Source organism: Trichosurus vulpecula, chromosome 2 (genome assembly GCF_011100635.1).
Source record: "Trichosurus vulpecula isolate mTriVul1 chromosome 2, mTriVul1.pri, whole genome shotgun sequence".
NCBI lineage: Eukaryota > Metazoa > Chordata > Mammalia > Diprotodontia > Phalangeridae > Trichosurus > Trichosurus vulpecula.
This window is the reverse complement of record NC_050574.1, coordinates 397,608,913-397,636,430: the sequence shown is the minus strand read 5'-3', so window position 1 is coordinate 397,636,430 and position 27,518 is coordinate 397,608,913. Positions and strand designations below refer to the sequence as shown.

The 27,518-nt window shown below is 37.4% G+C and overlaps 1 protein-coding gene across 1 annotated transcript in view; it reads left to right on the top strand.

The window, feature by feature from the left end:
* Positions 1-20,245, top strand: part of CRLF2 (cytokine receptor like factor 2) — a 59,860-nt gene extending 39,615 nt beyond the window's left edge. The window contains exons 3-8 of the mRNA XM_036744162.1: positions 2,709-2,869; positions 3,813-3,946; positions 8,529-8,691; positions 14,002-14,116; positions 18,632-18,716; positions 19,976-20,245. Coding sequence (XP_036600057.1) covers positions 2,709-2,869; positions 3,813-3,946; positions 8,529-8,691; positions 14,002-14,116; positions 18,632-18,716; positions 19,976-20,245 — 928 coding nt within the window. The remainder of the gene's footprint in view (positions 1-2,708; positions 2,870-3,812; positions 3,947-8,528; positions 8,692-14,001; positions 14,117-18,631; positions 18,717-19,975) is intronic.
* The last annotated feature ends 7,273 nt before the right edge of the window (positions 20,246-27,518 follow it).

Sequence of the window (27,518 nt, the reverse complement as noted above, 5' to 3'; positions counted from 1 at the left end):
TCTCACGTTTTAGGAGATGTATTCTAATGCATTTTGGACCTCACATTCTAAGAAAAGAGGGTAAATACTGAAAAAAGTCGTGGGGAGGAAGACAAAAAATGAATTGAGTTGTGAAATAATATGTATGAAGAAAGGATCATGTGATCATAATTTTAATTTTATTTTTTCAATCAACAAAAATCTATTTTTTTTCCTTCCTCTTTCCTCCCTTGCCTAATGGGAGTGGGGGCAAGGAGGAAAAATAAAACTCTTGTAACAAATATGCATAGTCAAGTAAAATGAATCCCTGCAGTGGCCATATCCAGTAAATATATCTCGTTCTACTTACTGAGTCCATTACTTTCCTGTCAGGAGAAGGGTAGAATGTTTCATCACCAGCCTGGCTGGTCATTACTTTGACCAGAGTTCTTAAGTTCACATCATAGGTTAAGAGGTAGAAGGAACCTTAACAAGTCACCTTGTTTGACTCAAGGTCACAGAGGTAGTAAGTAACAGAGCCTGAATTTGAACTAGTGGCTTTCCAAATAAATCACCCTGTAGAGATGAAGTTTTTTATCCTACTGCTGAATGAAGTAAAAGCCTATTGTAAAAATACCCCTTAATGTTATTGTTTAGGTCTTGCTGAATCAGTCCAAATATATTCTGCATTTACAAAATTAGGTATCTCTTGCTATAAAATAACACACATCTTTTCAAAACAAATATGGAACTTCATCATGTAGTGTTTTTCTGGCCTGCCAATAATACTGTACTATTGACAATTCCATTATATTTGAGAGGCTATCATGGTGAAAGTACAAACCAACCATTTCATCTCCCAATTATAGTAGGAGAGACTTAGATAAAAAGGGTTTCCAAGCATTGATTAAACCAAGGGTTCCTTTATCTAAGGCAAGCTCTCAATTGTGTCCTTGCTATCTCTCCATGTGTATGAATATGCATATATATTTACACTTACAAATATATAAACACAATATAAATATGTAGATATGAATATCCACATTTACATATTTGCACATATATTTATAAGTATGAATGTACAAATATAATATGATATATAATACAATTAATTTACAAATATAAGTTTTATACATATTTCCATCACACATTCAGATATGTGCATGGAGAAACCCTTTCACCTTCATAGAGAATAGGTTCTAGAGGTCTTTACACAATCCTCAATCCATACTTGAAAAGGACTTCAGAAGTCATCTAGCCCAGGGCTTCTTAAACTTTTTCCACTTGTGACCCCTTCAGCACTTCTTGAACTGTGGATTGCAACCTAACCCACTCATTTAAAAAATGAGGAAGCTAAGCTTCAGAGCAATCCAGTGACTTGCTCAAAGTCACACTGAAAGCCAGAGCTGGGATCTGAAACCATGTGCCCTGGCTCTAATCCCTATGCTTTTTTTCACTATACAGTTCTATCTCTCACAACTTCCTCATAAGGACGAGTCTCCACCAATATTGATATTAGAGTTCTAAAAACCAGAGGTGGGATGGAGGGGGAGCCAGAGCTAGAGAGTCTCACTATTATATAGCTCAGGTGACCATTTTTCCTGCACTTTTGATATGTTCTGTAATTAAAAAAATACTTAAATTGTATTTTAGAAAAATTTTTTATTTTTTATTTATTATTTTAGAAAAGTTTATTATCATGATTTATGTTTTTTCTTATTGATATGATTTACTATTACCTTGCTGCACTCCCTGCCATAACCCCGTGAGAAGGTATTTTATGTATTATTATTTCCATTTTACAGACGAGAAAACTGAGATTTAGAGAACCTAAGTGATTTGCTTATGGTCATATAACTAAGTACCAGATTTTCATATAGATAATTTCAAAAAGAAATGGAAAGACTTATACGAGCTGATGTAAAAGAACAATTTATACAATAATATTAATATTATAAAAATGAAAAAAATGAGTACTTTTATGAACTGATGAAGAATGAAATGAGCAGAACTAAGAGAACAATTTACACAATAACACCAACAATGTAAAAACAAACTTTGAAAGCTATAAGAATGGTGATTTAATATGTTTAATAGGAATGTATACGTAGAGCCTATATCGGATTGCGTGCCATCTTGAGGAGGGAGGGGGGAGGGAGTGGGAGAAAATTTAAAACTTATGAAAGTGAATGTTGAAAACTAAAAATAAATAAATTAACTGATAAAAAAGTATACAACACAGGCTTCTAAAACCTGAGGGAGGAAAGAATGATGATTTAAGCCAAGTTCTTCCTGCAATCCTACTTTCTTACTTGCTGATGATACCTCCACACAGTCTTACACTGATACCTCACTGTAGTATGGAGGTGATCTTGAGCTCTTAAAGGTTTTGCCAGTGGAGTAGGAGTCCTGGCATATGTTGCCATTTTGGAAAGCTTTAGGCATGGTTCTTAGGACCTCTTTAGCTAAGATCTGGAATAGCTCATCACTGAGAAGTTGCATACTTGCGATGACTGCTTTGGTCGTGACTACTGATAAAACAAGGGAAAATTCAAAATGGCCCTCAATCTTAGGTAACCTTTTCTTTATTTTTATAGTGATGGCAGAGTGGTAGAAAAGGTGGTAGACTACATAACTAAGAGTGGCATAGGTTTTAGATGGTCTATGAACATTAACTTGCATTGAAAATTTCAAGGCAGAAATTGACATATAAAGTGATAGTAACACTAACTTTTTTTCTTTAATTGTAGATTAAACAAAGCTTCACCTTCACAACAGTGTCCTCATTATATTCTTGATCAAGGTTATACTGCTGGATGTCTTTTTAAGGCTGGAGACAGTAGACTGGCTTTTTTACTCAAGACAGAAGATAAAGTTCTTGAACAAAGGGAAGTGAGGCTTAGCCGTTATTGTAAGTACCAAGTTCAGTCTACATTTTTGCTTTCTCAGCTGCTGAAATCCAGTGGAATCCATTTTCTAGACAGGTCCAAAGCAGTAAGTCCCCCACTAAGAGGTGAAAATAGATTTACAGTGGTGGATGTCAGTGCATTTGCTAGCTATCATGGCCTTTTTTGTTGTTGTTGTTCTTGGTTTTATTATAAATGAATAGGAAGAAGTTTAAGGAGAGAGAAAGAGACAGACAGACAGACAGACAGACAGACAGAGAGAGAGAGAGAGAGACAGACAGACAGACAGACAGACAAACATAGAGAGAGAGAGAGAGAGAGAGAGAGAGAGAGAGAGAGAGACAGACAGAGAGAGTGAGTCTTAAGCCTGGCCTCTACCTGTTAATAGCAGAGAAGGGGAGCAAATCTTGTTTATTTAGGTGTCTTAAAATTTGACTAGACATTTATGATAATTTTAAATTGCTCAGATATGCTTATCTTCCTGATCTCTGTTGTCTTTAGGAAAAGGGGCTGAACATCTCATTTCCTTTGTATAGAGAATTTCCAGACAAGGAAATTCCCTTTCCCATTGCAGACCTGTATATCCTCAACAACTTAACACTCCATTTTAGAGATGCCACTTTGGAGTACTGAAAGTTTAAGTGCTTAAGAGTTTAAGCCATGATGTATCAGAGGCATATTTGAACTCAGATCTTCATGGCTCCAAGGCTAATTCTCTCTTTATCATACCATTCTGCCTCTCTGTAATCTTTATTACATAAAATACTGTATTATGGACCACCATAGTTTAAAAGAAAAATTTTAATGAAGTCCTAAAAGACTGATAAGAGGTCCTCAAAGACTGATATGAGAAGGAAAAGCAGACAAGAAAACCCCAGGGATTTACTAGAGCTGAAATAGTTTTCTCTGAATAATGTTACTTCTGGTAAAATATGTTTCCTCTTTCAGTAAAACCCAGCTCTCCAACCAATGTGAGCTTCACATGGAGAGAAGACTCAGTTACAATAACATGTTCTGATCTACCCATTCCTGGTCTCATCTATGAAATTGAACACAAAAGCATCTTTGATCAAAAATGGCTGGTAAGTCCATCAAGCATGTTTTGGCTTCATCTGATTGTCTAATCTTAGATGGAGAGAGATCTTAGTTCCCGGACAAGATATCCTAGTTAGAGAAGTATAAAGTAACATAATCTTCCTAAATATTTGTCCTTTTGCTTTAGCTACATCTTACTAAACTTCATCACTCTAAGTGATCCTCATTAACAATTGAATGCTAATCATCAGCTAATATGTAATAGTTGACCATATGCTATATACTTGGGGTAGTGGGTAGATTGCTGAACCTGCACTCAGTGAGACTTGAGTTTCTATCTCACCACAGACATTGACCCCAGGCAAGTCACATAACCTCTCTCAGACTCAGTTTTCTCATCTTATGAGGATAAGAAATGATAAAGGGTTAACAATGGCACCTACATATCGGGGTTTTTGTGAGAATCAAATGAGTTAATAAAAGTAAAGCTCTTTGCAAACCTTATAACACTCTATAAACACCAGCTATTACCATTACTATTGTGGTTATTAATAATATAATTGGCACTATGCTAACCATTATGAGATATGTAAGAGATCTAAGACATGCTCCCTGTTCTCAAGGAGCTTAAAATTTATTTGGAGTGAAAAGATTCAGAATCACAGAACTTGAGAGCTGGAAGGAACATCAGTGACAAACCAGTCCAACTGATAGAGGGACAGAATCTCCGATATAACTTACATAACAAGTGGTCATTCAACCTCTGAATGAAGACTTCCAAGGAGGGAAACCTACCACCTCTTGAAGCAGCTCATTACATTTTTGGATGGCTCTAATTATAAGGAAGTTTTTCCCTCCCAGGGATCAAGCCTAAATTAGACTTTGCAATTCACATTAATTTTTCCTGATTCTACCCTTTCATCCTTCTCTCTCATGATAGCCCTTCAGATACTTAAAGAGAGCTGTCATGTTCCTTCCCAAATTTTCTCTTCTTCAGGGTAATTATCCCCACTTCCTTCAATTGAAGCCCATGTGACAGTGACTTAAGTCGCTTCTCCATCCTGGTTGCTCTCCTCTGGACACACGGAATAAAAGCAAATCATATAAGACAGAATATAATTAAATGCTAGATTCTGTGGCACTTTTTCTTAGGACCATAGCAGTCAAGAAGAAGGCTGGATCAGTGAGAGGTGGGGTAGTCAGGGAATTCTCCATGGAGGAAACGGGACACAATGTGAGTTTTGAAGGATAGGTGGTATTTGGATAGAGAAAGGAAGGCACAAAATGGTTAATAGCACCAAGGCAAGATGAGTACGGGATGTTCATGGAAAAGTAAGATATTAGAGTTTCTTTTCCTTTTTGCTACTTTCCCTTTATGTTCCCACAATTCCCTCAGTACATATCAGCCAGACTGTACAGTTAAGGTTGAAGGAAAAATGGAGCAATGGGACATTCCCAGATCATTGTTTATATTTTGGAATGACATCTATCCATTTCATTGGAGAGCTCACTTAGTGGAGACAAAGTATCCTATTTGTACAACATTTTAGGTATAACTGTCCTTGAGTGTGGCGCTCACTTCTGTACTGTGCCTTGTCTTCCTTCAGGAAAAGGCACATGCTGTCTTTTTATTCCAGAAACAAGCACAAAACACTGACAATATTTTTCAATGCTTATTGTCAATCAGTCAGTCCACAAACCCTTATTTTTTAAGTGATTACTATATGCCTGTAAAGAGAGAAGCAGCCAGGGGAAGCACCACTGTAAAATATAAACTCATTTGTAAAATCTTATCAAAGAATATGGCAAAAGTCAGTGAGTAATATTGCCAAATAAAAAAGCAAGAAGTCATGTAGAAAAACAAATGACACATAAAGCAAGGCAAGAGACCAAATGGAGCAAGATGGTAGTCATGGCATTTAAAGGTGAAATTGTAAAGAGTCAATCGGTCTTTCAAACACTTAACAAGCATTAAAATAAAATAATTTAATTAATTATTCAAATAACAAGAATTTATTTAGTACTACCATGTGCCAGGGCCCATACTAAGTTCTGGGCAAACAAAGAAAGGCAAAGGCAAGGTCCCTGACCTCAAAGAGCTCATATTTAATTGAGAAGACAATATATAAATTAACAAGCAAATAAAAAATATATACGGGGTAGATGGAAGCCAATCTTTGAGAAAAAAACACTTTTTGTACTCAGAAGGACCAGAAGAGGCCTTTTGAAGAAGGAAGCATTTGAGTTGAGTCTTGAAAGAGCCCACACTGGGTCCTGAAGTGGCACGATTAGTGTGATGAGTGCCAGGTATTGATCGGCATACCTGTACTGCCTTGGAGACAAGAAAAAAATCCCAAAATAAATGGAAATTTTTGCTGAATTAAAAGTAAACTATATTCTGATAACTGGAGGGAGGCATTTTATTTTCAATTTATCTATTAAAGTTTCATATTTACTCCTTTTTGAGATACTGATAATGAAGCATGACTTAGAATACTGAGACTGAAGAGGCCACCAATATTGTCAATTTCCAATCCAGTGAATAATCTGACGTCTAGTAAATCAAAATGCTAATTCAAGAAGGCACCTGGAATTATAATCACAAAACATGAACTTGAATCCTAATTCTTATGATTACTATCTGTGTAGCACTGGACAAATCATTTCTCCTGTCTGGGACTCAGCTTTCTAATTTGTAAAATAAAGCAATTGATAAAACTAGAAGGGAATTTAGAAGTTATCTGGTTCATCTCTGGACAGCTAAGTGGGGCAGTGGATACAGCACCTGGCCTGGAGTCAGGAAGACTCATCTTTCTGAGTCCAAATTTGACCTTAAATGCTTTCTAGCTGTGTGACCCTGGAAAAGTCATTCAACCCTTTTTGCCTCAGTTTCCTCATCTGTAAAAATGAGCTAGAGAAAGAAATGCCAAGAGAACCAAAAACAACTGAACAACAATTCCTCTCTTTTAATTTACAGATTAGGAAAATGAAGTCCACAGAGATAAAGTGACTTTTCTAAGGGTACATTATTAGTGTCGCATAATTTCTAAATCTTTCTACTCTAAATCTCTGCATTTCTGTCCCAACGTTTATCTTGGACAAAGGAGTAGGCGATGTGGGGAAAAAAGTCAACAGCAGGGGAAACGTAGATAGTGGAAGGGGCAGTCAGCTGATGCAGAATGTGGAGCATTGTAGAGTGGATAGGAACCCAGAGTCAGGAAGACTTGAGTCCAAATCTGGCTGCAGACACCAGCTGTGTGACCCTGGGCAAGTCACTTAACCTTGTTTGCCCTAGTTTCCTCCTCTGTAAAGTGAGATGGGGAAAAAGAAAAGACAAACTACTCTAGTATCTTTGCCAAGGAAACCCCAAATGAGGTCACAGTCAGACATGACTGAAGCAATCGAACAATAACAAGAGAGTGGAAAAATGGGGAGTCAATAAGAACGGAACTGAGAAAAGAGAAGAGAAATTAGTAATAAATAAATAGCATCTAAAAGAATTAGACCGGACCTATGATTTTATTCGTGTAAGGAACACTTAGTGAGAAAATTTAATCTGCCTATAGAGATCAGCCTCTGCTCTTCAACTTCTAGTTTCAGAGAGCTGCCTGGAGGTATAGAGAGGTTAAATTACCTGCCCAGCATTACAAAGTCAGTACGTTTCAGAGACAGGACTTGAAACTATGTCTTCATGGTTCTAAAGCCTGCCCTCTACCCACATCCCATGGCTGCTTCTTATTAAATATTTTTTAATCACATTTTCTTAAAGAATCCAGATCTACATTTTTATTGATGTAAAGCAGAGGTGTCAAATGGTAGGCCCAAAGTATCAAGTGTAGCCTAAACCAGATTAAAATGTAATCAGGAAATACTTAACAAGTAAATAAAAATATAAATTAATATGCCCCATCCATATTTTTGGTTCAGAGGCCTCTGTTTCTATTTGAGTTTGACGTCATTGGTGTATGGTAAGCTAGGTGGCACAGTGGATAGAGCACTAGGCTTGGAGTGAGTTCATGAGTTCAAATCTGGCCTTAGACACATACTAGTTGTGTAACCCCAGACAAGTCACTTAACCCTGTTTGCCTCAGTTTCCTCCTCTGTAAAAGGAAATGGCAACTACTCCAGTATCATTGCCAAGAAAACCCCAAATAGGGTTACAAATCATCATGGAACTACAACTCAACTACAACAACCTTTGGTGCATACAAATGTTAAAGAAATTCATTTTATCAATCAATAGAGGTTGGCAACTGCTTTACAATGTATAGAATTTAAGTCATTCTTGAGAGACAGAGAAGTTAAATAACTTTCCCAGGGTCACACAGCCAAATCATACCACTTCACCAAAAGTTATTCTATCTTTAAATACCACGTCACAAAAACATGTTATCTCCTTTGACTGTCAGTTGTCATTCATTTGGGAAGGCTTGTTATTTTGGAGTTCCTCCTTCAATACTAATGCTCTGTGAAATGGATGGAAAGGGAGGGCCAGATCAAGAAGGTCAAAGAAAGCACTTGGATGAATTGTCTCCTGAATGACTGAGAATAATAGAGTTCATCACTTTGTTTGATACTCTTCTTAGTAAAGTATATAATTTATTAATAGATGCATGTATTTGTCTCCAGCCCAACACGAGTACAAAGTGTAATGTTACAATAGATGGCTTGGATTCTGAGAAGTGTTATTTCTTCCGGGCCAGAGTGATAACAAAAATGGCTATTTATGGCAGTAAAACATACCCTAGTGATTGGTCCCCTGTAACACACTGGAGGAGCAACAAATTGGAAGGTAATGCCAAATCCAAGACTATCCATTTATTTTTAAATGATTAATTTCTTTTTTTCTTATTAAATACATTTTCATATTACTCATGTTGCATAGAAGAATTATAATGAATGGGAGGAACCATGAGAAAGAAACAAAACAACACAAAAAGAAAATAGTCTGGTTTGCTCTGCATTTTGACTCCATAGTTCTTTCTCTGGATGTGGGTGGCATTTTCCATCATGAGTCTTTTGGAATTGTTTTAGAACCTTGCATTGCTGAGAAGGGCTAAGTCTTTCAAAATTAGTCATTGCATGCTGTGGTTGTTACTGTGTACAATGTTTTCCTGGTTCTGCTCCCCTCACTCAGCATCAGTTCATATAAGTCTTTCTAGGTTTTTCTGAAGTCCACCTGCTCATCATTTCTTATAGCACAATAGTATTCTATTACATTCATATACCACAACTTGTTCAGCCATTCTCCAAATGATGGGCATCCCCTCAGTTCCCAATTTTGGCCACCACATAAAGAGCTGCTATAAATATTTTTGTACATGTGGGTCGTTTTCCCATTTTTATGAACTCTTTGGGATACAGCCCCAGAAGTGGTATTGCTGGGTCAAAGGGCATGTACATTTTTGCCCTTTAGGCATAGTTCCAAATTGCTCTCTAGAATGATTGGATCAGCTCACAGCTCCACCAACAATGAATTAATGTTCCAACTTTCCCACATCTTCTCCAACATTTATCATTAAATGATTAATTTCAAGGGGAAAAGTGTGATATGTTGCTCTCTGAAGGTACAGTGGTCTTGTTAATGTGGGTCTGGATTATATATGACTTATTTTAGATTACCAACAATGTTAATACCCTAGCTTCCTTTTTTCTTCTACATAATATATGAGATGGAAAGGAAGGAATTTCTTTTAGTTTTCATATCCCTAGTTAGCCTTCCTCATCATATCACAGTGAACTGAATTATGCTAGAGGCGGGTAGATGGTATGGTGGAGAGAGTGCTGGACCTAGGCGGGAAATGCAATGAGGGAGAGTGAGGCTCTGAGCAGCAACTGAGGCAGAATCTGGCCACTGGACATTGGAAAGAAGACTGCTGAAAGAGGCAAAGATCACAGAGAAGGTATTAAGGAGGGCATTAAAGATAGACTTCCCCTTGTTTCCCACTGAGGAACACCTGAGCATGCTGGGGCTTAGCGCAACCATTATGATGCTTTCTGTCAAAAGGAGTATCTGGAGGATCTCATCATTTATTTTTTAAAAAATACTTCTTGCATTTGGATTCTGTAAAAGATATTTTCTATGACAGTTGAGAACATGTCTGGAAAGTGTATATCACCCTTTTGAATGCCTTACAATACTAATATTCATGTCACTGAATAGCATTATCTTTGTGTTTGTATCTGTCAAGGAATTTTGTATGATCTTAAAATATGTATAATAAAAATAGCTAACATTTACATAGCATTTTAAGGTTTGTTAGCCATCAGTACTTTACTCTTGGAAGATCTTTCACTGCTCCCTGTCATTCATTCTTCTTTGCTGTTTATGGGACATTAATGCTTATTAAATCCTACCTTCCTTTTGTGTAATGTTGTAAGTTGAACTAATATCCTAAAATTGGGTTACCCTTGGCTCCTGTGGTTTCCCATTTGTTCGGGGGATCTAGTGTTTACTGGCTAAGATGTTCTCTGATTTCTTTTGCCTCCTTATTACAACATTTGCATTATATCAATTAACCTTCTATAAAAATCATTAAAAATAAAAATCTAAGTCTTTTCCTCTATCCTTTCCCCAATTTTTGGTCTTAACACTTGAAGAAGCAAGACTGAAACTCTTGTACCTGTTCACAATATCTTTGTCTCACTTTTATCTTTTCACCTACTTTGATGTTGATTTTTGAACTTTTTTTCCAATTAGTTGATAATCTGACAGAATGATGATGGCTGATGGATGCTAGTATCAGTAATGAGTAGCATACTGTCTCATTCTTTGTATCCTCAGCACTTAGCAAGATGCCTTGCACATAGAAAACATTTAATAAATGCTTGTTGATTGAATGATCATTAAGGCACTGTCATGTTCGATTTTTGTGTATGTTGTCATTTGGCTTACCATATCCTGTATCTTCTGATTCTCTTATTAAAGAAAATGTGCATGATATTCAGATATGAGGCTGCTCAATAATCTATGAGCCTTTGGCCTCTCCAATTTTGCCGTCTCAAATTCTTATTTTCCAAGATATTTTTTGTCATCATTTGTTATGCCCACTTTTCCTTTGAAGTCATAAACTATCAATACATTTGTTTGCTTGGACTTTTTGTTTTGAGTTTTTCACAGAATTTCTCCACGTTTTTGTGTAATCATCTTCATGGCGATCTTTTTGCTTATGTCCATCAATAGCTATATGGGGAAGATGACCAAGTGAACAATGAAATATTTTTCTAGTTGCTTTTGGGGGCCTGATGAAATTAACTGCACCAATTCATTTATTCCTCCTTCTGCAGAGAGCCTGGGACCCATAGTTTACTTATCCCCAAGTTCTTTTTATAGGATCACAGATTTAGGTATTTTGGAGGCATCTAGTCCAACTGCCTCATTTTGTAGCTAAGAAACCTGGGGACCATCATTTATTTATGCCCAAGTTCCTTTTGTAGGGTCATAGATTTAGACCTTGAAGGGACTTCAAAGGCATCTAGTCTGACCCCCCTTCCCATTCTCATTTTAAAGCTCTAAGCAAATAGAGGCCAAGAAGCTTTAGTGGCTTGCCCAGGGTCACACAGGTAATAAACATCAGAGATAGGTTTTGAACTTAAGTGCTTTGGCTTGATAGTCGGTTCTCTTTCTACTGTACCACATTGCTCATTTATTGAGAATGTCACTATTGGCATTCCTTAATTCTTTTAGGAGCATATTAACTCATAGTTCAATGGAAAAGGCTTTAAGGCTTGAGTATCAATAGTTAAATTCAAACTTATGAATGGTCTAAAAACTCTGATTCTTTTTATTAGTTATTATATAACTATTATAAATAGTTATATATAAATATAAATAGTTATTATAACATATTATATATTTATATTATAAATAGTTATTATATAACTATTTTTTCAAATTACATGTAAAGATAGTTTTCAACATTCACTTTTAAAAGATTTTGAGTTTCAAAACTTTCCCTCTCCCTTTGCTCGCTCTCCCCAAGGCAGCATACAATCTGATATAGACTATACATGTATAATCATATTAAACATATTTCCACATTATTCATGTGGTAAAAGAAGAAGCAGAACAAAAGGGAAAAACCACAAGAAAGAGAAAACAAAAAAAAAAAAGAGAGAGAGAGAATATAGTATGCTTTGATCTGCATTCGGACTCCATAGTTCCTTCTCTGGATGTGGATAGCATTTTCCATCATGAATCTTTTGGAATTGTCTTAGATCATTGCATTGCTGAGAAGAGCTAACTCCATCAAAGTTAATCCTCACACAATGTTGTTATCACTGTGTACGATATTCTGGTTCTGCTCACTTCATCCAGTATCAGTTCATGTAAGTCTTTTCAGGTTTTTCTGAAATCTGAAATCGGCTGATACTTAGCTACCTAAATAGCCATTTAAAAAAAGTTTACTTTAGTTTCATGCATTGCTATGGCTAAAGGATTCATCCCATAGTGGCCAACCTATTGACAATGGGCCTCTATGTACCTAAGCACCTAAGTATGGGACCATACTTGAAATCTTTCCAAAGTAGTAAAACCTATTTCTTGCATTTCTGTGAGGTGGTCTTTCTAATCCTTGAATCATCTCCATACTTTCTGGAGGCTTTAGAGTAGGAATTTTGGTGGATTAAGTGCCTGGTTGTCACTTCACAATTCTTTGAAGATTGAATTTAATTGAACTTCCCTTTTATTACCAATTATATATTCTAGGTACTAAATATCATGCTCTTCTACATTCTTTCCTTGTAGTGTCGGAGTGAAGTTGAATAAATATGCAGCAGGGTTCTCACCACTGGAGATCATATGAGGAAGTTGGACAGGTTTTCATCTTTTTGCTCCAGTTCACATTCATTATAGCTTTATGCTTAACTAATAAACAGGCTACTCATTAATGGGAAGTTCTTTCAAAAATACATGGGAATATTCAACATTTCTTTCCTTAGAGCATGCTTAAAATAGTTTGGTATAAAAAAAACTGGATTTTGAATCAGAATGCCTAGATTTTAGACCTAAGTTTGCCACTGAATAGCTGTATGACCTTGAAAAAGTCCATTTAAACTCCCAGAAACTCAGTTTCATCCTTTATAAAATAGGGGAAACTATATCTCTCTTATCCCTATCCAGTATCGTAAGAATCAGATGAGAATGTGCTGACTTGTTTTGTAAAACTGAAAAGAGCTATACAAATGTAAGGTGCCATAGAATGCTGAACTTGGAGTCAGGAAAAATAGAGTTCTAAGATATTTACTAGCTCAGGGGTGGGGAACCTGTGGCCTCGAGGTCCCATGTGTCCTTCAAGGTCCTTGGGTGCTACCTTTTGATTGAGTTCAAGTTTTACCAAACAAATCCTTTTATTAAGGGGATTTGTTCTGTGAAGTTTGGATTCTGTCAAAGGACCACACTTGAGGACCTAGAGGGTCACATGTGGCCTCGAGGCTGCAAGTTCCTCACCCCTGTACTAGCTGTTTGACCCTGGGTTAATTGCTTAACCTTAAGCCTCAGTTTCTTTATCTGTAAAGAACTGTTGTGAGGACCAAATAAGATAATATACGTGAAGAGCTTTGCCAACCTTAAAGTAGTATATAAAAACTAGCTATAATAATAATTTTGTATTATAATTATACTCATATACTATAATTATTCTACATTATTATATTATAATTATTATTATATTTAAGTCAATATCAATCCAAAGCTCCATGACCAAGAAACATTTTGCTGGGTAATATGACCACAGGGGTCTCCATAAAAGGTCACTTGTATCTCTCTAAACCCCCAATTTTGCTAAAAGCCTCTCTTGCAGAATGCCTCCCTTGGTAAATCCTGCCTGCTTGACTGACTGTTCACTTCATGCTTGGCAGTATTAGTTTATGGATTGATTACCTGATGCCTTTTGACATCCCTTTCTGAATGTAAGGGAACTATTACATGATTTAAATATGGGCACTAGATAATGGTCTGTCTTTTTTGTTACATATTTTTCCCTCCCTATTGTTATTAATATTATTATTATCAGAATCCAATTAGGATTTTTTAGAATTTGTGAACAAGAAAATTTGACTTTAACTGGAAATATGCACTAACAGCTATCTTGTTTTCTTACAGATTCATGCACTGACACAGTGAAAAAACCTTCCCCCAAATATGTCTACATAATTACTGGCCTGGTTATCTTCCTAATGGTATTGCTTCTCCTTTTATTTTTGAGGAAATCAGCAAGGTAAACACAAACTCGAATGCTTTCAAGAGATGAATGTGTTATGGATATTTTAAAATGCATAGCTATACTCATTTAAGCTCCTTGAAGGAAGGGTCCAGATCTTTGTATCCCCTCTAGAACTGAGCCTAGTGCCTTGTATGCAGAAGGCTCATAATAAATGTTTGTTGAACAAGCAGTGAAGAAAGAAAATTCTTAAGTAAGCAAGACATTGTTTCAATGACTACCCACATACTTTACTAAAGGAAATCAAGAAATGATTAGCTAGAGAAAAGGCAAGTAAGTCAATACATTGAAGATAAATAATCTAGCATATAGAAATTCAAAATTACTTCAACATATGCCAGATACTAATTCTGCTTAAAATAATATTTTATTATTAATAATTAAACATGTATATTATATTATTATTTAAAACAATTTTAAACATTGATTTTTTTTATAAAACCCCTCCCTCTCTTTTTCCCTTCCCCTCTTTCTGAGGTGGTAAGAGTTCTGATATAGGTTATACATGTGCAATCAGATATTAATTCTGAAAGAAATTTTGAGAGACTGGTCAACTGAATGGGTATTTGTAAGATTACTGAAAGCTGCTAAGTTAGTTGTAAGATTTTTTTTTAATTTTTTTTTGGAAGGGGAAGGCAGGGCAATTGGGGTTAAGTGGCTTGTCCAAGGTCACGCTGCTAGTAAGTGTCGAGTGTCTGAGGCCGGATTTGAACTCAGGTCCTCCTGACTCCAGGGCCAGTGCTCTACTCACTGAACCACCTAGCTGCCCCGTAAGATTTTTAAGAATAATAACTTACATTTATAGAGTACTTTAAGTACTTAGTGCTTAGCATATATTGTCTCAGAACTTTGTAATTGAGAGGCAGGTAGTACAAGTATTATTAATCTCCATTTTACAGATGAAGAAACTGAAGGCAGAAAAAAGCTGATACATGTCATTTGTATTTGTTCTACAATAAGAGTTATGCAGATGATTGAAAAATACTTATTGAAATGGAACTGAAACAATTTCCAAAAAGGCTTTAGCAGAAGAGGAGTTCAAGGAGTAGTTTGAGATTTCTTTAAAGTCCATTAGACTTAAGTTGTGCTGTTTGCCCAAAACAAAACAACAGTTCTTAGCATGTGCAGCTTATGGTTTACAAATGCCACGTTGAAGATATTTTAAAATCTTTGATAAAAAACCTTTAATCATCAACTCTTTCTCCAGTACATAAACTGATTTAAAGCCTAGGTGCCAGAAAAGTTAGGCTGACAATGGACAGATGGACTGATTATATGCAGTTTCTTGAACCATGGTGGGAATGTCTATCTTCAAATGACTTTATAGTTATAAATTGGCTGGGCATATTGTACTGAATTCTTGCAAAGGGGCCCATTTCAATTTTGTCTTTAGTAGGAGAGGAGCTCAAACTGAAGCAATCAACATCAGTCTCTCTTTCAAAGGAAATGAAGTAATCTGATAAGCATATTAAGGGCATGAAGACAAGACAATCTGTTCAATCTAGATGACTGTTTGGTATTTTAATATAGAACAGATCTAGTTCACGAAGAAAAACCTTAGAAAATAACCTCTAGATGGAAAAATACACTTTTTCTCTTATTCAGGGGAATCCCTTGCTCAAACAAATAAAGTGTAGAAGAATCAATTAAGTCAAAATGATTATTATTAAATTAATAATATCAGTATTTTTAGGACGCTTCTAAGACACATGAAATGCAGTTTTCTGTAGAGTATTTCTAAAGTTTGCTCAGGATCCAAAATTTTATCATCAAGACTAAGTTGGAAAGTACAGGAAAAGTACGAAAATACGGCTAATATGAAGTTGATACCTGAAGGATCAAACATAGCAACAACTTACCCTCAATGAGGTCAATTCACTGAAGCCAACTATATGCATTGGTATTGAAAGAATCAGAGGAGTCAACTGCTGAGGCACTGTCAGTGATCTCTGAAAGATCATTGAGAATGAGACTAGCTATTAAAGTTATTGTTAATGACTATCTATAAACGGAAGTGTTGATCTCAAAAAGCCACCATTGTTTTATCAATAATAAGCTATGACAGTCTCAGCTTATTTCCTTTTTTTTGATAGTTACTAAACTGGCAGGTGAGGAGAATGCTATAAATTTAGTTTTATTCAGACTGACAAACCATTTGACAAAGTCTTTTGTTCTACTCTTGTGCAAAAGGTGGGAGAGATGTGAGCTAGATGACAGTACCATTATACAGGCTCACAATCGGCTAAATATCTGGGTCCAAAGAGTGTTTATTAATAGTTGTAGTGGTGACTTGGAGACCTCCCAGTAAAGCATCCCAGTAATCTGTTCTTGGCTCTGCGGGATTTGGCATTCTTACCAATGATTTGGATGAAGGCATAGATGTTATGCTTATCAAATGTGCAGATGATGCAAAGCAAGTGAGCTGGTCAACAGACTGGGTAGCAAAGTCAGAGTTTAAGAAGACCTTGCCAGGCTGGAATCTTAGGTTCAATCAAATAAGATATAATTTATTAATAAATATAAAGTCTTAAGTTTGGTTAACAAAGCTTGATTTCACAAGTACAAGATGGGGGCCTGTGGCTGGATTGTTCATTGTAGATTTATGATTCAACAGTGTGATATTGCAACAGAGAAAACTAGTGAAATCTGAGGCTATTATATTAAGAGAGGTTCTAAGATGAGGGAAGAGGAAGTCCAGTTGAACTTTGCCTTTGTCAGAGCACATCTGGAACACCAGGTTCAATTTGTTCCATATTTTGGTAATGGCGTTGATAAACTAGAGAGTATCCTGAGAAGGGCCACCGGGATGGTGAAGGACTTTTAGTTCATCCTGGATAAGGATCAATTGAAGGACTTGGGGGTAGACTGGGAGCTCCTTGAGAACAAGGACTGTTCTTTACCTTTGTTTGTGTCCCCAGCCCTTAGCACAATACCTGGCACACAACGTGTGCCTAACAAATACTTGTTGACTGACTAAGAGACTGTTTATCCTAAAGAACAGATGACCTGGCAGGGATACGATTGCCATGATTAAGTATCTGAAGAACTGTGATGTGGAAGAGGGATAGGATTTATTCTGTTTGGCCTAAGGGGAAAGAAGAAGAGCAACGGAAGAAGTTGCCAAAAGGCAAAGTTGAGCTCAAGAAGAGGGAACACTAAAAAAGTAATGATTAGAGTTATCTAATAGTGGAATAGACTACCTCAGGAGCCAGTTGGCTCACCACCACTGGAAATCTTCAATTCTATAGTGATACTATATGCTAGGCACTATGCCACATGCTGGGGATATGAAGACAGAATCAAAACAGTTCCTGCCCACAAGGAGTTTATATTCTATTTGGGGAAAACAACACATATGTATTATTATAAAATACACACACATGCACACATATACATGTGTGCACATAAACATACTTACATACATTTCAAAGAGGCATCCTGTAAGAGGTGGCACCTGAGCTGTGCCTTGAAGGAAATAAGGAACTCTTTTCTATAGAGGGGAGGAGGATTTGCATTCCTAAGAGGTGGTTGGGGGTGAGGGTACTATCTGTAAAAAGACTTGGAGGTAGGAGATGATCTACCATCTACTGGAACATAGCAAGTATGTCAGTTTGGCTGGAACATAATGAGTTTGAGGGGTAATAGTGTACCTAGGCTGGAAGCCTAGATTTTTGAGCCAAATGTTGAAAGACATTAAGTGCCATCTGTTTAGATATTGTAGAAGGAATTGTTTTTTTTAGGAGTGAGTTGGACTTGATGGCCTCGAGGGAAGCTAGATGTCATAATGGGTAGGGCACTGGGCTTGGAATCAGGAAGACTCATCTTCATGAGTTCAAATCCAGCCTCAGACATTTACTAGCTGTGTGACTTTGAGCAAGTCAACACCCTGCTTGCCTCAGTTTCCTCATCTATAAAATGAGCTAGAGTAGGAAATAGAAAATCATTCCAGTATCTTTGCTGAGAAAATCCTAAATGAAGAGTTGGGCATGACTGAAATGACTAAACAACAACAAAAAGATAGCCACAAATGTTCCTTCCAACTCTGATGTTCTGTGATTCTATAAAATGACTTCAGCTGAGGCCAAGTGGTTTTTATGGAATGAACAACAGCTAGGAGATCAGGGTTCTAGTCTGCTATTTACTAGCCCTATGACCTTCAGTAAGTACCAACCTTAAGCCTTTTCCTTCATCTGTAAAGTGAAGGTAACAATATCCTCCTGTCTAGTCTCAGTCAAATCTCAGTAAAATGGATCCAAAAGAGCTTTGAAAACTGCAAAGTGTTCTGTTCATAGAGGTAATGGTAGTGCTATGGGATGACTACAATAAGGACAATAACTCAGTTATAAAACACTCTAGGATTTACAAAGCTCTCTCTCCTAAGGCATAGGTAGTGTACATATTGTCACGGCCATTTTACTCATAAGCAAAGTAAAGCTCAGAGGTGTTAACTGATCTGGCCATCGTCATCCTGGAGTTTAAGCTACCTAAAAAGAATTTTTGTTTTAATTTCAGGGTTAAGAAATTATTCATGCCTGTCGTACCTGATCCCAAATATGCTTTTCCTGGTTTATTTGATTGTCACAGGGGAAACTTTCAGGTAACTATAAGTATTTTTTTGCATTTTGTTTGATTTTTAAAAAATCACTGCTACTAAATCAGGATTACTTGTAATCAGATACAATACTGTGTAGAATAATCTGTTTGAAAATGAAATATTATCCTCTCTGCTGAGACTCAAAGCAATGTGTGATTCAAAAGCAGAAACTCTGTCTCTATCCCTTAAATATTTCGCTTATTCTGAGGCTCTCCATTAGGCCTAAAAGGATCTCTCATTTTTCAGCTTCTATGGGTGAGACCAGGGGAAAGGATGTGCACTTAATTCAAGTCATGGTTCTGCAAAAAAATTCCATATAACTTATTAGGCCTAATGGCAAGGAAGTTCTCTTGATATATGTGTGTGTGTGTATGTGTGTGTGTGTATATATATATGTGTGTATATATATGTATATACATATACATGCACACACATACACACACATATATTTGTAAAGTAAACACACTTCTTCTCCTCTTTGAAGGTGAAGAATACTTTAGCCAGTTTTCTTTTAAAGTTAGCATGCAAATCAAAACGCATTAACTCAACTACCCTAAAATTACCCTAATCTAAATTCCTGAATTCAAATTTGGGGCAATCAGAGGAAACTGGATAGAGGATGAGGAGAGGAACAGGCCAAGTGGCAGGTCTATCTCTCTTGAAATCTCAAAATAGCCAGAAAGAGGTAGGAGGCATAAGAGATTGAAGAGCAAGGCACCAGCCTACCAGGAACCCTTATCCTGGGTAAGTAGCTTCCTTCTGTCTTGTGCTTACCATAAAATCTAAGTTTATAAGTTTTAATGAAAACAACACTTGAGTTAGACCTGAGAAGGACTTTAGAAATCATCTCTCCACTTGCTTTCTAGATGAGAAAACTCAATCCCAGAGAAATTACATGACTTACCCAAGGTCACACAGGTAGTAAGTGACAGAGTCAGGATTTAGCTCCATTCCTCCATCTCCAACATGGCTCCATTCTCTCCCCAAATTTATACCTGATAGAAAATCATAGAAATGAGTGACTGGAGATTTAATGGATCTTATGACCATATTTTAGAGGAAAAAAAAAACAACTTCCAGTCCATTTGATGTTGAATTTCCTCTTTGTCTTGCTAGCTCATACTGACATTAGAGCACTATGCTAGCAGATAAAGTATCTGATATTGCATTTTTGGATATCTGTATCAAAAGAAGGAGAATGCAGGACCAGATAAGTGTTTTAGTGGAGGAGAAGTTCTAATTTATATGTTTCATTTGAACAGGAGTGGATCCAGGATACTGAAAACGTGACCAGCCCAACTAAAGTAGAACATTTGGAGCAGGAGTGTGTTGTTGAGGAGGGGCTTATAGAGGAACTTGCCAAGAAAGAGGCCAAAGATAAAGAGCTGAAAGCCTTTTGGGAATATCCACAGTTGAATGAAGACAGTCTGAGCTCTAACCAAATCTCTTGTGTCCCACCTCAAGGCACTGCCACCACTTGCCTGGGTGATCTTAAATTTGTCATGAATGATAATATGTATGTTGTATTATGATGCTGCATGGCACACAAACAGTAGATGGAGTCTGGGCCAGAATAAGCCTAGTAAGTTTCTGGAATTGATGGCAATAATTATAATAGCTACCATCTGTAGAGTACTTTAAAATGTGCAAAATACTCTGCAAATGTCTCATTTTAGGCTCACAACAATCTTGGGAGAGAACTGCTATTATTATCCTTGTTTTACAATTGGAGGAACTGAGTCAGACAGAGGATAAATGACTCATTCAGGATCACACAACTAGCAAGTATCTGAGGCTGGATTCTTACTAGGGTCATCTTCCTGATTCTGGGTCCTGTTCTCTATCCACTATGCCGACTAGCTGACTGTGGACACAGATGGGGAAAAAAGGTTGTTTCCAGGACCTCTGAAACTCACAAGTCTGCCATGAATTAGACAGCTACTCAGTGAGAAATCTTGGACTAAATTACATTCATTTTTGTTTTAATTATAGCATCTCTGCAATGTATATACAGCAACTAATCATCCTTAATGTCTAAGCTTAACAACTCATAAACGTAGACACATTTCAATCTGAGTAATTATTAAGCCACAGATTTATTTTATTTAGGATACTTAGAATAATTAATTTGAAATGTTTATTATATTTTCCCTAATTCTACATTTGTTCTATGTATGCTTTTCATTTAACTCGCAGTGAGAGAAATACCAGTATAGATGGCCAATAAAGAAACACATGTAAAAGGGTTTTCAAATATCTTGGATGAAATGACAGAGTATAGGGGGAAGAACATTGAAAAAGGGAGTCGGGCAATAGAGTTCTAGACCTTTCTCAGAGACCAGCTTTAAGACTTTGGCCAAGTCACATCTTTCGGCTTCCTTTCCTGAGTTATAAAATTCTGCGGTTGGATTCGAAAATCTCTAACACGGCTTTGAGCTCTAAGTCATAGAAACTCCTTAAAGTCAGTTCTAGCTCCAAAATGATCTTGTGTGACTAAATAATTCTTGCATAGATTTTGGATATAACACCAGGGAATACAAAGCAAAATATGACAAAGTGTGACAAAGCCTCAAGTGCCCATATTGGGATAGGAAAACAGAAAAAGGATTTTCAAAGCTTAACACAATCGACTGAATCATTGTATTGAAATGATAGACTGACTTTGCAAAAATACAACATTTCCTCGTGAGGGGAAACCCCCAAACAAACCCCTTTTTGTAACAAACCATTCCAGTGTTTGATAGTCTTTGCTTTACAAAACATTTAGCACAGTCAGTCCCTAGATCTGTCTGGTCCTTGACTTTGTTTTTCTGTGTTTTCACTTGTTAAATAAAGGGGGGAGAAGTTACCATGAGTGTTATCTTTGAGAGTAAAGTTCTAAGTGTTGATTTTGGTGTTGATAGTAGAGGGGATTTCTGTACTGAAAATTCTTCTAGGGTTTGAGGACCATCAGGTTTTTTAGATGATTGAGATTATAAATTCAGTAGGTGGAAACTAGGTTGAATTGCACATTTTCAAAACAGTTGAGCAAAGACACTGTAAAATGTTCATATTTCTGTCTGCATTTTGCTGAAGGGGGTTGGAAACAGTAACAAGGAGAACACACCATACTATTTCTGAAGTTATTAAAAAGTCTCAGAATGTCCCTGGTAAGGATTGAAAATAGACAGGGATGGTGGAATGAACTAAGGTATAATAAGAACTCTATAAACTAGGTCATATGCCCTAGCATTTGGCTACCTTCTGGAATAAGTGTTGGGATCCATTCACCTGCCTTAGAACATTGCTGTTACTGCACCAAATCAGGTGAAGAAATTTCAAGTAGGAAACCAGAGAGAAGAGGACAATGGTGGCAGGAAAGGATAAAAAGGCTCAAAGTATCTTGGGATATGTTTTCAAGAAGGCTTATATGAATGAAGCCTAAGAGTTAGGAGCCGAATTCTAAAGCCACCTCAGCTTCTAGACTGCCAGGTACAGAAGCTCTTTTTATATGAAACCAAAGATGGGAATTCGTTTCAATAAAATGACAGAATTTTAGAATATGTGCTTCTTCAAGTCAGGAGCTATCCTTGCTAATATTGTCAACTGTGGACATTCAGCATTGTCAGGCAATAATGATGTATGGATAAAAAGAATAGTTGTTTCTTGTTATATTTTTTAAAAAATGATAGGAAAACTGTCTAAGGGCCTCTTTCAGGTTGCTGTTCAACTACACAGGTGACTGTCAACAAATCACCTGGACTTTAAGTTACCCTACAGGGACTGGAAAGACTGAGAAAATAACAGAATCTGTATGGGTCTTCTATTTCCCTTCCCATTTTTTTTCCTTTCTTTTCCTTCCTTCCTTCCTTCCTTCCTTCCTTCCTTCCTTCCTTCCTTCCTTCCTTCCTTCCTTCCTTCCTTCCTTCCTTCCTCTCTCTCTGTCTCTCTCACTCTCTGTGTCTCTCTCTGTCTCTCTGTCTCTGTCTCTGTCTCTCTCTCTCTTTTTATGTCCTATCATTCTGGGAACAATTGTAAGTGTAACAGAAGAAAATGCCAGTGATGCCGTAATCCCCACCCTTTCCTCCCTACCTCCTTGGTTTCTGGAGATGTAATTAGTCATAACCAGTTACAATAATTAGTTCATTCTAAAGCTCCCGGCCCCTTAGGCCCAAGTGATTCTGGACTCAGTTGGGAGTTTGTACTAAATGGAAAGTTAGGAGTACAATCACAAAAGCTCACAGCCCCCAGGTAGGGAAATTCTTAATGTTTAGATAGAGATTTGCATTTGGATTTAATTCAAATTTAAATTTATCTTTAGCCAAAATACCTAGCTTCTTCATGGTTGAGCCAAAATTCAAGTTGTTAGAAATGTTCAGGTAAAGAAATGAGCAGTCTATGTTATAGTTTCTGCTAACAGACAGGCATCAGAAGGGAAGTTGGGGAAAGAGCAGACCTTTTCTTGGAACTTCCCTTAGTCCTTAAAGAGGTACACACTACTTGTTGGCTCCATTTTGAGTCTTCTGTTTTGAGATGCCCGTAGGACTGATGGTTCAATTTCTCCCTTCTCTAACATAGCTCAGTCTTACTTTTTTTCCCCTTTTGCCTGTTGTCAGTCTCAGCTTTTGAGGTTCCTACTCCTTCTTATCTGCCACCAGACATTTGAATATCTGCCTTCCAAATTGGTTTGATATTTTATATAAAACCCAATGGGCATTCCCTTTATTTTAACAACAGTCTTATCAACCAATCCAAATGCATTTCCTGTATTGTCTCATTTCACTTCATTCAGCTGCTTTCAAGGACTTCTAAATTGATTAAGGCATACATTTATTTTTCTCTCTATCATCCATTTCTCATGGACTGGCCTTCTTATTTAGTTCTGTTGTCAGATAACTTTGAACAGTTCTTGCTCAACACTAAATGAACATATGTTTTAAGATTAGGTACAGCTCCAAGATACCATTATTATCATCATTCTGATCAATAAGTATTTTATATTCTCTACCTGATTTTCAAGGATTTTAAAAATTGTTAGATGTTCTTCCGATGATAGTGAGGTGGGCACAGTGGATAGAGTGCTGAGCCTGGAGGCAGGAAGACCTGAGTTCAAATCTGGGATCAGATACTAGCTGTATGACAGTGGGCAAGTCACTTAACCCTGTTTGCCTCAGTTTCCTCATCTGTAAAATGAACTGGAGAAGGAATTGGCTAATCACTCTATTATCTTTGCCAAGAAAACCCCGAAGGGGTAATGAAGAATCAGATGCTACTAAACACAACAAAGCTATTCTTCCTAGAATCACTGGGAAGTAGACCATCATATAGTCACCCTATTTGCAGGTGAACAAAATACATCCAGTAGGATGACAAATTCTTTTTTCAGGCTATTAGATGTTTGAGAGCAGGGGTCATGTCTTAGTTTTGTATTGTTCCCAGAACTGTGCACTGAACAACAGAAGTTACAAAAAATATTTTTTAGGTTACCACATTAATAGTTAGTATTGAGGTTAAAGAAAAAATGATGATAGGTAGGTAACCATAGGTTTCTAGGGGTGCTTGAGACCCCAAAACACCTACACCTTGGGTCCTGCCGAAAGAATTCAACTCAAGCCTTCTCAGCCAAGGGAAAAGTCAAAGTTTATTAGGGATTCACCATAATGGGTTGTCTTAAGAAATCCCACCCTCTGTGATGCCTGTTTTCACCAGCGGGCCAGATTCAATCTACTGAGCTAGATTGAGCACCTTTATGGAAGCAAGATGGAGATTATATACACAAAGATTGTGGGAGGGATCAAGGGGTGGTCTGGGGTGACTAGAGGAGGGGTTTAGAGAGGGTCTTGAGGAGGAGTCTAAGGAGGAGCTTGATGGGACCTGGATGAGGTCAGACTCCAGCAACCAAGGGAATGGGATTAAGGGTTGGAAGTAGCTGAAGGACTGGATATTGATGGTATCAAGGGTGGGAAGTAGCTGGACAATAAAGGGCAAGGCTAGGTAGAGATTTAGGCCTAATGACAATGTAAAGCTTATGGCCTTAGGGGAAGGCCAGATCTAGATGGAAGATTCAAGGAGAGTTCAAGGGGGTTCCCAGAGACTGTGCCCTCATCATTTAGCACCTTTATAAGGCTGGCATAGAGGAAGTGCACTAACGCTTGTTACAATCTACCCATATTTTATTAGATTCCAATATATGTTATATTTTTTCCAGAGGAGATAATTTGGTTGGTGCTCTAGCTAACCCTTGTAAAAAGAGCAACATTAAAATAAGATTCTGCTGCATTTGAATTCTCCTGAAAACATCTGATACTGCATCATCATGTGGAAGCAACCCTTGGCTCTAGAAGTCTCTAGTTCAAGCAGGGCATGAGGTGGGCAGAAGAGGCTACAAAACTGGAAAGGCCTTGAATACAAACCTTGTGAGGGACTGTGTGTTTTTCATTTGAGGACAAGCCTAGCTAAACATAGAGAGGCTACAATTCTACAATGTTTCTCAACATTGTCAAAATGCTCAATGCCCCTTCAGGCCATTTTCTCTTGGAAAGAAATACACATCCAAATCACAGCTGTTTCACAACCCTACCTCAACTAATGCTTCTCTCTCTACAATGTCACTTAGGTGAGCTTCCTACCACTCCTCTGTCTACTTCCTCATACTTCTAAATACTTCCCATCAGAGTGTGATCTTCCCTCTATGCAGGGAAATTTCTTGTTTGCTGATGATATCTGTTATTCCACTATCTTCTGCTAGATGTGCTCTTTTAGCTTGTTTTAGAACTCTCCTGAAATTTCTGGTTGGACATCTCAGTGGGTCGAGTAGTGCTGGAGCCCACTCCAATCATTCCTTGTTTTCTCCTTTCTTAGAGTTTGGCCACCTGACTAAATTTAGAGGTGCTATCCACTTGCCTCCGGAAGTAAGACCTCTCTACCTTTCTCAGGGTTAGAGGGATGCTATTCAGCTATTTCTCCCCACTGGATCTCATCTTACCAAAGTGCTAAGACTTTACCCTCAGGTGACTTTGAAATTGAGCTCCTCTTATTTTGGTGCCCCTTGTTCAGAGGGCTGTTGAAAAAGGCTACTCCAGGTTCAAGGTACTCTGTGGATTCAAATCCACTCAAAACCTTAATGACTGAGTGCCATACCAATGGGTTGACTTTTACTAATCAGTCAGAGTACACAATAAGGCCAAAACAAAGGCATAGAAGGAAAAGTAGCAGTAGCACATTTTCCTTATAAACTTTGGGCACATTCTCCTCCAAATTCACAAAGCATCAGTAAGAAAAATGGATAGGGGCAACTAGGTGGCATAGTGAATAGAGCACCAGCTCTGGATTCAGGCAGACCTGAGTTCAAATCTGGCTTCAGACACTTGATATTTACTAACTGTGTGACCTTGGGCAAGTCTCTTAACACCAATTGCCTTGCCTTCTCCCCTCCAAAAAATGGATAGACATAGGAATCACATTATGTACCATACATTTAAGAAACACAGGTGATTGAAGTACAAATTTATAAGGGCATATGTTATGGAGCAAGTATATCCAATGCATTAGCATGGAGATCTTCACACAGAAGAAATTTATGTATCCAGGGACCATATGTAGAGAGGAACTCGTGCCTCCCATGTTATATGGATGTTGTTATCTTCTGGTGATGTCATTGCTTTGCTCCCATTGGGTCTGCTCTCCATGGGGTATTGATGTTTGTTCAGTATGGTTCAGATAGGATCTTTACTGTTTCCTGCTCCCTGTCTTTTTCTGGGTACAATGGTGTATTGTGTGTGTGGATTACCATCTCTCTCTGCTGCCACCTACTGATCTTTGGCTACCATCTTTGGCTACCTCTTATAAAAAAAAAGAATTTCCTCTGAGCAAACCATGAGCATCCTTATTCCAACTCCCACTCTCACAAATAAGTCTTGGATCCCTGCTTCAATATACTAACTCCATGCAGTCTATTACAATGCATACTATACAATGAAAATGGCTCCATTTATTCTCTTTCTGCTTAAGGTGAATTTTGGAACAAAAACAGTTCCTGCCCCCAAGAAGCTTATATTCTTATGAAGGAGACAACATGTAAATAATAAGTACACACAAAATGAATATGGAAAGTGATCTGAGAACAGAGGGTGCTAGTATCTGGGAAGGGACCAGAAAAGGCCTCCTGTAGAAAGTGAGATGTGACTTGAGTCTTAAAGGAAGCCAGGCAAATTTTGAGTTGGAGATAAGGAGCCAGAGCATCCAGGGATGTGGAACAGACAGTGCAAAGGTTAGAAGATGAAATAATAATTATGCCACTATAACTGAATTGTTGTGTTAATGGAGTGGAAGAAGATTGGAAAGAGAGGAAGAGGCTAGACTATGAAGGGCTTTAAATGCCAAGCAGCATTTTGTATTTAATCCTGGAGGTATTCCACTGAGCCAGAACAAAGGTGGATGGAGAGATGCTGTGAAAGTGGAAATGACAGGATTCGGCAATGGATTGGATAAATGGCGAGAATGAGTGTGAGGTATGAAAGATGACACTGAAATTGTAGGCATGGGTGATTGGAAGGGTGGTGGTACCCTTGACAGTGATAGAAAATTCAGAAAAGGGGAGCATTTGTGAGGAAAGATAATGAATTCTCTCTCAGGGCATGTTGAATTTGAGCTGGCTACAGTATATTCAGTTATCCCAAGAGCAGTCAGTAATCTGAAAACGAAGCCCAGGATAGAGACTAGGGCTTGATATATAGGTCTGAGAATCATCTATATAAAAATGGTAGTTGAACCAATGGGGGCTAATGAGATTCCCAAATGAGATAATATAGAGGAAAAAGGGAAGAG